The sequence below is a fragment of the Lethenteron reissneri genome, chromosome 1 (assembly GCF_015708825.2).
Source record: "Lethenteron reissneri isolate LAM-NWPU_2019-01 chromosome 1, ASM1570882v1, whole genome shotgun sequence".
Classification (NCBI taxonomy): domain Eukaryota; kingdom Metazoa; phylum Chordata; class Hyperoartia; order Petromyzontiformes; family Petromyzontidae; genus Lethenteron; species Lethenteron reissneri.
The window spans coordinates 1130281-1142974 of record NC_083779.1 but is presented as its reverse complement, the minus strand read 5'-3'; the positions used below and the strand labels follow the sequence as shown (position 1 = coordinate 1142974).

The 12694-nt window shown below is 54.1% G+C and overlaps 1 protein-coding gene across 4 annotated transcripts; it reads right to left on the bottom strand.

The window, feature by feature from the left end:
• Nucleotides 1-1434: 1434 nt before the first annotated feature.
• Nucleotides 1435-12456, bottom strand: C1H15orf48 (chromosome 1 C15orf48 homolog). Of its 4 annotated transcripts, none has more exons than XM_061577125.1 (5): nucleotides 12384-12456; nucleotides 9511-9601; nucleotides 8557-8645; nucleotides 4312-4372; nucleotides 1435-2727 (listed from the first exon to the last, which is right to left on the bottom strand). In XM_061577125.1, the coding sequence occupies exons 2-5, from the start codon at nucleotides 9547-9549 to the stop codon at nucleotides 2659-2661; spliced, it is 258 nt and encodes an 85-aa protein (XP_061433109.1). In that variant the 5' UTR covers nucleotides 9550-9601; nucleotides 12384-12456; the 3' UTR covers nucleotides 1435-2658. The 4 variants fall into 4 exon arrangements, with proteins under 4 accessions (XP_061433109.1, XP_061431640.1, XP_061432366.1 ...); XM_061575656.1 differs by having other exon boundaries at nucleotides 9511-9626; nucleotides 12384-12423; XM_061576382.1 differs by having other exon boundaries at nucleotides 9511-9626; nucleotides 12397-12418.
• Nucleotides 12457-12694: the final 238 nt, after the last annotated feature.

Genomic DNA, 12694 nt, shown 5'->3' with positions numbered 1-12694 from the left:
TGCACGTGACGCGTGTAACCTTTGGAACCACTGGTCGGCACCTATCAAAGAAGAAGTGGAGCCAGTCTCGATTTAAAGTTACACCTTTGACAACAATGAGAGTTGCCAATGCCTCCTCCCCCACCACCTCCCGACCTCTCCCCCTCACCACCCCTCCTCCCCCTCCCTCCTCCCCTCACCACCCCTCCTCCCCCTTCCTACCCCACCTCTCACCACCTCTTCTCCTCCCCTCACCCCTCCAACGCGCATATGGGCACCAATGAGGTTGTCCCGCGTGGCGTTTGTTCCGCAAAGGGTTGCCATTCGAGAGCGGTGTGTTCATTGTGCTGTCCCTTAAGTTGCATGGATACGGTCGTTGAGAAGTATTTTAGTCGTTTGTTTTCTTTTCATGACATAATCGTACCAATGAATTCATTGATGCCCCCTTTTGCCATTGAGCATGTTTCTTTGGCACGGTTGCGCATGACTGCTGTTATTTCTAAGGACCTTGCTACCGTCGTGGATTGTCGCGTTACTATGAGCAGTTCGCCTGTTTTTTACTGTTCAGTTTAACAACGTAAGCATTGAGGTTTTAATTGTACGGATCGATAAGTATGATATCTGTAGGAGTCCTGTCGTGGCAATTCCGATCATAAGTGTGTTTGCATATTAGAGTGTTTTTAGATATTAAAGTTGCTTAACACAGAAGAGTCTGAGTGGTTCCTTCCTAAGTTAATGCATAATTATCTTAATATCCTCTCCCCACCCAGCCCCTCCCCACCCTCCCCACCCAGCCCCTCCCTCTCCACCCAGCCCCTCCCCACCCTCCCCACCCAGCCCCTCCCCACCCAGCCCCTCCTTACCCAGCCCCTCCCTCCCCACCCAGCCCCTCCCCACCCTCCCCACCTAGCCCCTCCCCACCCAGCCCCTCCCCACCATCCCCACCAATCCCCTCCCCACCCAGCCCCTCCCCACCCTCCCTACCCAGCCCCTCCCCTCTCCCCACCCAGCCCCTCCCCACCCTACCCACCCAGCCCCTCCCCACCCAGCCCCTCCCTCCCCACCCAATCCCTCCCCACCTTCCCCACTCAGCTCCTCCCCACCCAGCCCCTCCCCGCACGACGGACGGACGGACAGAATAATCCCCTGTAGGCTGGTGTAACCAGAGGTTCCTACTGTATAAGTGTGTGTGTCTGTGTGTGTGAACTGTGTGGTGGAGGGAGCGGTAGTGTAGCGGTTAGCGCGCTGCGCTATGAACCTGGCGACCCAGGTTCGATTCCCGCTCACGGCCAGCACCAGTGACGACTATCTGAATTGGTCAATGGGCCTCCCCGAGGTCGACTCGGCTTCAAATGAGTACCTGGTACATGAGAGTCTTCCCATCTGGTCAGTTCACAGAGTACAGGGTGGTCCTCACCAACCCCCACGATTGAATAATTCTCTACAACGTAATAATTGTATTTAATATGTAAGGTTTTATTTAAAACACAAACGAATATGCAACACAATATTAGGAGTTAATTGAGGGGGGTGGGGGTCACGAGACATCTGGACCACCCTTGTGGTACACTGTGTGTCGCAGTTCGCGGACTCAAGTTCAGCACGGAGTTGCTGCCATCATTTGGACGGACTCGAGAGAGTAATCACGTGTGCGGCTAGAGGCTCTCTGTTGTGCGGGGAACATAACAACGCATTGTGTGTGTGTGCAGCACTGTGTGTGTGTGTGCAGCACTGTGTGTGTGTGCAGCACTGTGTGTGTGTGTGTAGCATTGTGAGTGTGTGTGTAGCACTGTGTGTGTGTGTGTGCAGCACTGTGTGTGTGTGTGTACCAGTGTGTGTGTGTAGCAGTGTGTGTGTGCAGCACTGTGTGTGTGTGTGCAGCACTGTGTGTAGCAGTTAGCGCGCTGCGCTACGAATCAGAAGACCCGAGTTCGATTCCCACTCACGGCCAACATCCGTAGTGATTATCTGAACCGGTCCTGGGCCTCCTCTAGGTCGACATGAGTGCCTGGTGTGGAATGTAAACATTTCCACTTGGGAGACAAAGGCGGCCGGGCGTGATGTTGGCCACCCACCCCCCCTCGTGTGCCGTGCCGGCCTTAATAGCAGCTACTCGCTAACAGCACTTGCCCCAGCAGCCTGTTAAATACGACATGGGGGACCTTTGTCTTGTTTGTCTATTGACTATAAACGCCATTTTTACTCAAATCACTGCTCCGGTCAGAGTTCAATCCCCGTTTACAGCTCAACGATCCAACCACCTGACTCGTCACTTGCTGAGTGAGTGGGTGTGTGTGGAAGTAGGTGTATGTGTGTGTGTGAGTGTCTATTTGTGTGTGCATGTGTGTGAGTTGGTGTGTGTGTCTCTGTGAGTGGGTGTCTACGTGAGTGGGTATCTATATGAGTGGGTGTCTATGTGGATGTGTGTGTGAGTGGGTGTCTATGTGTATGTGAGTGTGTGTCTATGTGAGTGGGTGTCTATGTGAGTGGGTGTCTATGTGTATGTGTGTGGGTGTCTATGTGGATGTGTGTGTGAGTGGGTGTCTATGTGTACGTGAGTGGGTGTCTATGTCTATGTGAGTGGGTGTCTACGTGAGTGGGTGTCTATGTGTGTGTGTGAGTGGGTGTGTATGTGTATGTGTTTGGGTGACTAAGTGTGTGGGATGTCCATGAGTGAGTTTATTTGGTCGCTTGCTTTGCCAGGTCCAGTCCCTCGCATCTCTCCCACTTCTGGTTGATGGTGATCAACTATCGAGGAGACAGTGAGGGGGAGAGACAAGGAGAGGGGGCGAGAGAGAGAGAACGATTAGTTAGTCACCCCAGTGAGTGTGTGCGGGTGGTCCTGCGAAGATGCGAGTGAGGGGAGCGGTGGTGCAACGGTTTGCGCATCGCACTATGAACCCGGCATAGACCAGAATTCAATTCCCAATCACGGCCACCAGCAGCGGTGGTGATTATCATCGGTGCGACACACTGCCGACACTTTCCCCAACAGTCTGTTAAAGGCTATACGGGGGCACTTTGCATGTATGTGTGGTGGTTCAGTGGTTAGCGCACTGTGCTACGGACCAGGCTGGATTGTGTGAGGAGCTCACAGATCCTTCAAAGATCTGAGCACATTCCCATCAGTGAGCTCCTCCAGCAGCCAAGGCTGCATTGGCTGAGGTATATAGCCCACGCGCCCAGCCACCGCATGCCCAAGCAGCTTATGTTTAGCTGATGCGGTATAGGAGGATGTAGAGCTGAGTGGACTTTCCGACGACTGGTACCAGTGGCCTTTATGGAGCAGGTTCGTGAAGGACGCTACTGGGCAGTTGGAGGCAGTCGCCCTCCAACAACAACGGAGAGCAGAGGAGCGACGCTTACAACAACGAGCGGAGCGCCGGGCAACTAAACCACAGCAATTTGGCACAGTGGGGAGCACAGGTGGTGCATCTGCCAGTCATCTCAGTCAGTCAATCCATGGCACCTGGGTCTGTCCCGTGACCTCCTTCCAGCGAGCCTTCGACACTTCACGTGGCCTCAGAGTGCACCTGGCCTGGCACAAGCACTGTGGTGACGTCACCTCTACTTATTGGCGAATGACAGCTGTTGTTGATGTGTGATTGTGTGTCGATCTGAGTGTTTGAGTATATGTCCGTGTGAGTGTGTGTCTGTGTGAGCGTGTGATTGTGTAATTGTGAGTCTATGTGAGTGAGTGAGTGAGGAGCGGTAGTGCAGCGGTTATGGCGCTGCACATGTACACGGCCACCCAAGTTCGATTTCCCCGCACGGTCAACGCCAGTGACACTTATCTGAACCAATCCTGGGCCTCCCCTGGGTCGCTGCTTGGGGGACAATGGCGGCCGGGCATGGTTCCAGCCACTGCACCCCCTGATGTGCCGTGCTGGCCTTCATTGGCAGGGCCGGATTAAGATTTTGAAAGCCCCTGGGCTACAGGTCCTGTGAGGCCCCCAGTAATATTTTCAAAAATAAAACAAAGTTAAAGAAAAATACAATTTATTTTTACAAGGCTAACAGCAAATAAAATTCAGCATTCACGAGCGAAATAACTTTTCACTTAATGTCTGGAGGCCCTCCAGCTGGCGGAGGCCCCTGGGCTGCAGCCCTTAAAGCCCCCACGCCTTCATCTGGCCCTGGTCATAGGTGCTCCTCTCTAACAGCACTTGCCCCAACAGGCTGTTCAGGCTATACGGGGGATCTTTGTCTGTCTGTGTAAGTAATTATGTGATTGTGTGAGACTATGTGAGTGCGTGTCTGTGTGAGTGTATGTCTATGTGAGTGTGTCTGTGTAAGTGTGTGTCTTTGTCCGTGTGAGTGCATGAGTATTACCTTCTGTGGTTTGGTTGGATCAATTTTCTCCCATGGGCACGGGTTCCCAGATTTATTCACCCTGATGAGACACACGACACACAACACACGCATAAATGCTACAGAGACAAAGAATCCCAGGATAGCATCTAACAGGCTGTTTGGGCAACTGCTATTAGCACACCACGTCCAGCCGCTTTTGTCTTTACACACCACACCAGGTACTAATTTGAGGCTGAGTCAACCTAGGGGAGACCCAGGACCGGTTCAGATAATCACTACTAATGTTGGCCGTGAGTGGGAATCGAATTCGGGTCACCGGATTTCTCGCGCAGCGCGCTAACCACTCCACTACTGCTCCCCACTCACTCTCAATAACAGCAACCGCCATTCGCCACTAAGTGGCGGTGACATCACCACGACGCTTGTGCCAGGCTATGTGCACATTAAGGCCACGTGAAGTGTCGAACGCTCGCTGGCAGGAGGTCACGGGGCAGACCTAAGTGCCATAGGTCGACTGACTGAGAGTCATATGACTGACCGATGCACCACCTGTGCCCCCTACTGTGCCAACTTGCTGTGCTTTAGCCACCCGGTGCTCCGCTCGTTGTTGTGAGTGTCGCTCCTCCCCCCTCCGTTGTTGTTGGAAGGCGACTGCCCCCAACTGCCCAGTAGCATCATTCACGAGCCTCCTCCACAGAAGCCGATCTTGACACCGCTGGTACCAGTCATCGGCAAGTCCACTCAGCTCCACGTCCTCCTGTACCACATCACTCCATCTCTTCTCTAGCCCGTGCCACGCCCGTTTACCCCCCTCGATCCGGTCGAACAAAAGCTGTTTAGGCATGCAGTGGCTGGGCATGCGGGCTACCCAACCAATGCAGCCTTGCCTGCCGGAGGAGCTCACCGATGGGGCTTTGTCCACATCTTTCACGAATTTAGGAGCTCCTCACACAATCCAGCCTGGTTAAACCCAGGATGAATCGTAGGCAGGCAAGTCTAAATGTTCTGAACGGCGAAGATGTTCCATTAGGGGGGTCCACGATTCGCAAGCATAGAAAAAGGAGAGAATGACCGTGGCCGAGAAGACCTGAAGCTTCATGTCGAGCAACAGACCAGGTAGCTTCCACACAGCGTTACGCAACCGATGAAAAGATAATGCCGCTCGACTGATTCGGAGTGAGACATATGCTGTTAAACTGGAGCCAGTCATGAGCACACTTCCCATGTATGGGAAACTCTCCACTCTCTCCACAACTGCCCTATCACCAATTGGGAGTTGTGGGGTTGGAGTGTCCGATGATACAAAATACCCAGGTAGGTGCTTAGTTTTGGTGGGGCTGATGGTAAGGCTCCACCTCTTGGTGGCAAGCTCCAGGTTCAGCAGCAGCACCTCCAACTCCTCCTCTGAATGAGCAGAAATTACCAGATCATCGGCATACATAACATGATTGAGCAATAGGGAGCCATCCCTTGACCGCACCCGGGCATCGATCAGCCTCCCATTGTATCTGTACCAAATGGAAATTCCTCCGGTACAGCTATTATAGGCTTCACGAACTACGTGGTTGAAATAGATGTTAAATAATGTGGGAACCAGAGGACATCCCTGTCGCACCCCAAAGTGTACAGGGAATGGCTCCGACTCTCGGCCACGTACTTTTACCCGGGCCCGCTCACCATCATGAAGGTCCTTAATGATCGTGAGCAGAGGGTCAGAGCCCAGGCCTACTGATGGTTTCATAGGCCTTGACAAGATCAATAAAGCAACGATGTAGGTCTTGTTAGAATTCCCTACACCTCTGAAGCAGCAGACAGATAGAAAATATGGCATCTGTGCAGGACCGCCCTATCCTGAAACCGCATTCGGGCTCCTCAAGCCTCTCCTCAGCGTGCCTAGCAAGGCGATGTTGAATAATCCTTGCCAGGACCTTTCCCGGCACACTGAGGAGTGACATGCCCCTGTAGTTGTTACAGTCTGTGCGGTCCCCCTTCTTAAAGAGGGAAACCACCAGGGCATCCTTCCAATCCTGCAGAACCCGTCCAGTGGTCCAGACTGTTGTTATGATGTCATGTAGGGCAGTCTGGGCACAAACGCCACCCTCCCTCAGCATTTCGCTTGGGAGATCATCTCTGCCCGGTGCCTTTCCTGGTCTCAGACTCCGGATCGCCTTCAGTACTTCCTCAACAGATGGCAACTCAGCCAGCCACTCACAGGGGGTGACTTCTCCTTCCAATATTTGAGGCACCGCAGCCTCAGCAGGGTCATCCCCACTTTGTCCCACGTTATTTTCCAGGCTGAGGGATTTCCTCTACTCCAGGACCTCACATAAATGCTCAGCAAATCCGAAAACTTGTTCCTGGGTGTCGGAGATTGCATCACCGTTTTTTTCCCCTAATGATGGTAATAGGTGTGGCGCTGCAGGTTACTTTTTTATGGAATTAAAGAGTGATTTGTGATCGCGGACCATTGAGGCAGACTCCATCTCCTCAGCAACCCACAACCACCACCCATCCTTGCAGCGCCTCACGGCTCTCCGAACATCCTAGCGAAGGCTACGGTAAGCCTCCTCATTCTCCGACGTGGGATGCTGTAGCCGATGAGAGTCGGCCTGTCGCTTTTTCTCAGCCAGCCTGAAGACCTCCTCTGTCAGCCAGGGTCTCTGGGGAGGTCTGGACCGTGTACTCAAAGCAGCCATTGAAGCTGCATGAGCCACAGTCCTAAACCTCGCCAATTTCCCCTCGACATCAGGAGGAGTGGGGGACGATGCCAACCCCAGCCCCAAGCGATGATGACATTCTCGCTTGCAACTTTCATCAGCGAGCTGAGACAATGCCACTAAGGGTTTGAATGGGGTGCTGGGTGTACACCCACTACCAGAGTGGAAGAATGGTAGGTGCATCTTATAGATGACAAGTCGACGGTAAGTGGGCAGATCAGCTCCACGGTAGGTCCTGGTGTCAAGGACATGGGCCCGCATTTGCTGTTCTGTCACTATGTAGTCCAGCAGATGTTCTTGCTTGGACCCGGCATGCATCCATGATGTTGTGTGGATGCGCCAATGCCGGAACAGCGTGTTGGTAATTACAAGCCCATGGGCTGCACAAAAATCTAGCAGCCTCCTGTCATTGTTATTGAGCTGATCTGGCCCATGCCTTCCAATCACTCCAGACCAGGTGCCAGCATCATGACCAACTCGGGCATTGAAGTCACCCAACAAGATGACTCTATCACGAGGGGCCACTTTAGCTAGCACCTGTGACAGGAGGTCATTAAAGGCATCTGACTCATCGGCTTTGCCTGCATCCCTCCACGTATGTTCGTCTTCGGTGGGGGCATAAGTAACCATGACCACCACTTCTCGCCTCTGGTTGATGGGAAGGTGAGCCCAAAGTAGCCTGGAGCTTACAGCTTCCCACACCTCACTGCCACGCTCCCACACCCCATTAATTATTTTGTTCAGAAGAAGAGCCACTCCCTGTTGTTTGGCAGTCTCCTGCCCCGAGTAAAGGACTGTCCACCCTTCATGGTGGCAGGAGCAGGAGCCGGTCCACCGTATCTCCTGAATGCCACAGAAATTCAGGCGGTACCGGTCCAGCTCCGACAGACAAGTGGCAGCCTCTTTTGTCTGCAGGCAGCGATGGGACATTCCACGTGGCCACCCGCAGTGGCTTTTTGCTGTTTCTGGAGGAACCCCGAGGGTAAGGATTCAATCTCCTGGTTCCGCCAAATAGGGTTTGGCCAGGGGACGTCATAGACGCCTGTCCCCCCGGGACCTCTGGTACAAGCTTATTAATAAAAAAATGCAGTCGTGGTTTAGTGGTAATTAATTGAAGGTGGAGGGATTACCAGCCCCTCGCACCCATCCAGAGCCCCCATTTGGCCGCTGTGGTGGTTACCAATGCCACGAGGGGAAAGGCCAATTTAAATTGGCCCTCCCGCCACGGCACTGCCCACTACAGCGTTGCCGTCAACCACCATGAGGAGGGAGGGGTTTGTTTTTGCCGGATAACAAACACACTAACTCACACTCACTCTCTCACACACTCACTCACTCTCAGACGCTCACTCACACACTCGCTCTCTCACACACACTCACACTCAGACAGTCACTTACTCTCACACACTCACTTACTCTCACACACGACAAAACAGGGGGAGAGAAACCCCCCTCACGCACACACTCGGAGTACAGAGTGTGCTAACCACTGTGCCACCGCTCCCCCTCACCAACCCCCACCGCGGAGGCCATGACAGGTACTCACACGACGTCAGTCTTGGTGAGCAGTGCATAGATGCTCATGGAGGTGCTCATGCCCACGGCGAGACTCAGGAATCCGAACAGAGGGATCAGCTGTAACACACACGCGACACGGTCATCATACACCTGACACTCAGTCACTGGGGTGTTTCTCCAGTGTGATTGATTCATTGGTTGGGTTCAGTGGGCGAGCGAGTAAGAGAGGTGGGGAGTGGGTTATTGGGTGAGTTGATCGGTGAGTGGGTGAGCGCGTAAGGGAGGTAGTGAGTTTCAAGTTTCAAGTTTCATTTATTAGGTATAGCCCTGTGAGCCATTCGGCTATTGAATCGGGTGCAACTGCAACAACAAAAAACAAAAACATGAACAAAAAAAATCTTAAAGTGAATATGTGAGTGAGTTTTTTGGGCAAGTTGGTAAGTGGGTGGGCGAGTAAGTGGATGGGTTAATGATTGGATGAGTAAGTGGGTGGGTAAGTTAGTGAGCGGGTGAGTGAGTGGGTGAGTAAGTAAGCGGGTGGTGAGTGAGTGGGTCAGCGAGTGAGTGGGCAAGCAAGTAGGTAGGTGAGTGAGTGGGCAAATGGGTGGGTTGGTGAGTGAGTGGGTGAGCGAGTGAGTGGTCGAGTGAGTAAGTGGGTGGATGAGTGGATGGGTGAGTGTTACTATATCTGGCTTGTGAGATTCTCTAACTCGCCACAGGGTGAGCTGAGCCACGTCAATCATAGTCAGCTAATTTAATTTCGTGCGGCTACGTCGGGTGGTGGAGGCTCGTACGACACAAAAGCAACCAAAAGTTATTTACGTGGCCCAAATGCAACTCACCCCCGCAACCCCCAAAATAAATAACGTCAATTAAGAATCATAATCGATGGCTTTTAATTAGTCGTTAGCTTGCATCATCGATTAGTCAACGTCGGCCCTCAATCATCGTTCTGGGAGCCGTGCTGGGGCGTTCCACTCACCCCCTTGTGCTTGCGCAGGTATTGCACCGCAGAGGCCATCGTTGTATCACTCCTGCGCGTCGCACCAAGGAACTACTTTGTTGTGTTAAATCTGTGGAGAGTTGGAGATTGATTTCCTGAAACACATATATATATATACAATTACCAGTCGTGACATCAACACAGAGGCACGAGTTGCAAAGTGCGAGTTGACCTTTGAACCAAGGTCGCAAAGCGTACGCAATAAAGAAATCAGCAGCATTGATTCAATGCAAGCAAACCTCTGGTCCGGTTTCGATATTTAGTGTCTCATCATCAGCAGCAGCAGAGTCATCAGGCTTTGCTCGCACTAACGCTGTTGAGCTGCCTAGATGTTTGTGGGCAAGGTCTCCCTCTGTTATGTGGACGAGGCGTAGCTGTGGCAATGTGTTTGTGTGTTTAGTTTGTAACCCATATTCTGTTACAACCACGCTAATGGTCGCGTCATGTTACATACTCCGGCAGGCTACACGAGGCCCCATATGACGTTTCGGCCAAAGGCCCTTTTTTCATGGCAACGTGAATTGCGTTGGCGAGGACTGTAGAGAGATGGAGGTGGATGATAAGGGTTTGGAGACTGCAGCTCTGTTTATCAAAGGCAAAGATCCCCCGTGTAGCCTTAACAGACTTGGGGCAAGTGCTGTTAGCGAGTTGCACCTATGAAGACCGGAACGGCACACGGAGGCGGTGGGTGGCCAGCACCACGCCCGGCCGCCTTTGTCTCTCCAGTGGCGATGTTTACTACACACCGCACTAGGTGCTCATTTGAGGCTGAGTCGACCTAGGGGACCAGTCCAGATAATCGTCACTGGTGTTGGTCGTGAGCGGGAATCGAACTCGGGAAGCCGGGTTCGTTGCGCTGCGCGCGAACCATGACACGACCCCACGCACTACCCCTACCCCTTACCCTACCCCACGCACTACCCCTCACACTACCCCTCCCGCCTTACCCTACTCCTCACACTACCCCTACCCCTCACACTACCCCTTACCCTACCCCTCACACTACCCCTCACACTACCCCTACCCCTCACACTACCCCTCACACTACCGCTTACACTACCCCTCACACTACCCCTACCCCTCACACTACCCCTCACACTACCCCTCACACTACCCCTACCCCTCACACTACCCCTCACACTACCCCTACCCCACGCACTACCCCTCACACTACCCCTACCCCTTACCCTACTCCTCACACTACCCTTACCCCTCACACTACCCCTACCCCTTACCCTATTCCACGCACACCCCGACCCCACGCACTACCCCTCACACTACCCCTCCCCCTTACCCTACCCCTCACACTACCCCTACCCCTACCCCTCACACTACCCCTACCCCACGCACTACCCCTCGCACTACCCCTACCCCTTACCCTACCCCTCACACTACCCCTACCCCTTACCCTACCCCTCACACTACCCCTCACACTACCCCTCACACTACCCCTACCCCACGCACTACCCCTCACACTACCCCTACCCCTTACCCTACCCCTCAAACTACCCCTGCCCCTCACACTACCCCTCACACTACCCCTCACACTACCCCTCACACTACCCCTCCCCCTTACCCTACCCCTCACACTACCCCTACCCCTTACCCTACCCCTCACACTACCCCTCACACTACCCCGCACACTACCCCTACCCCTTACCCTACCCCTCACACTACCCCTCACACTACCCCTCACACTACCCCTCACACTACCCCTACCCCACGCACTACCCCTCACACTACCCCTACCCCTTACCCTACCCCTCACACTACCCCTCACACTACCCCTACCCCTCACACTACCCCTCCCACTACCCCTACCCCTCACACTACCCCTCACACTACCCCTACCCCTCACACTACCCCTATCCCTCACACTACCCCTACCCCTCACACTACCCCTCACACTACCCCTCACACTACCCCTACCCCTTACCCTACCCCTCACACTACCCCTACCCCTCACACTACCCCTCACACTACCGCTTACACTACCCCTCACACTACCCCTCACACTACCCCTCACACTACCCCTACCCCTCACATTACCCCTCACACTACCCCTATCCCTCACACTACCCCTACCCCTCACACTACCACTCACACTACCCCTCACACTACCCCTACCCCTCACACTACCCCTACCCCTCACACTACCCCTACCCCTCACACTACCCCTCACACTACCCCTCACACTACCCCTCACACTACCCCTACCCCTCACACTACCCCTACCCTACCCCTCACACTACCCCTCACCCCACCCCTGGACTCAACCCTTCGTGCGATTCGACAACGAGGTGGTGACCGGCGCGATGAAGTATGGTCGACTGTACACCGTCACTGTCTCCCTGTCGCCCCGTGAGCAGCGCGAAACGCATTCACTAACAGAGCATCGTGGGGATGAATTAATGGATGTCGCGTGATTTGTTTTATTTGCAGGGAATATGTTGCAGGATTTTTAAACGAACGTAGATGATTATAAATTTAATGATGATGATGTTACAAATGATCGATTATCGCAGAGTAGCATGGCGACACTCGCCTCACTCACCTGCTCACCTCACGCGCTCACCCTCTCACCCTCACTCATCACCTCACCCTCTCACTCACCTCACCCTTACTCATCACCTCACCCTCACCTCACCCTCTCACCTCACCTCACCCTGACCCCACGCTCCCACCATAACTCACCTTCTCACCCTCACTCATCACCTCACCCTCTCACTCACCTCACCCTTACTCATCACCTCACCCTCACCTCACCCTCTCACCTCACCTCACCCTGACCCCACGCTCCCACCATAACTCACCCTCTCACCCTCACTCATCACTCTCACCCCCTCACTCACCTCACGCGCTCACCTGGTCTCGCCTCGCGTTTGGAGTCCGCGTGGGCAGCGCGGGGGGTCTTCATATAGCGAGGGGCGGGGGCTGGGGGAGGAGGGGTGGGGCTGGAGGGAGGGGAGGGAGCGGGGGGGGGAGATTGAGTCATGGTATAGAGAGGTGGGGGGAGGAGGGGGCTGGGGGGGGAGGGGTGGTGCTGGGGGGAGAGTGCGGGGCTGGGGGGGAGAGCAGGAAGAGGGCGTGAGAGGGAAGGGGAGGGGGGAAGGAGGAATGGGGCGCTTGGGTCAGTTTATAGAGAAGTGAGAGAGGGGCGAGA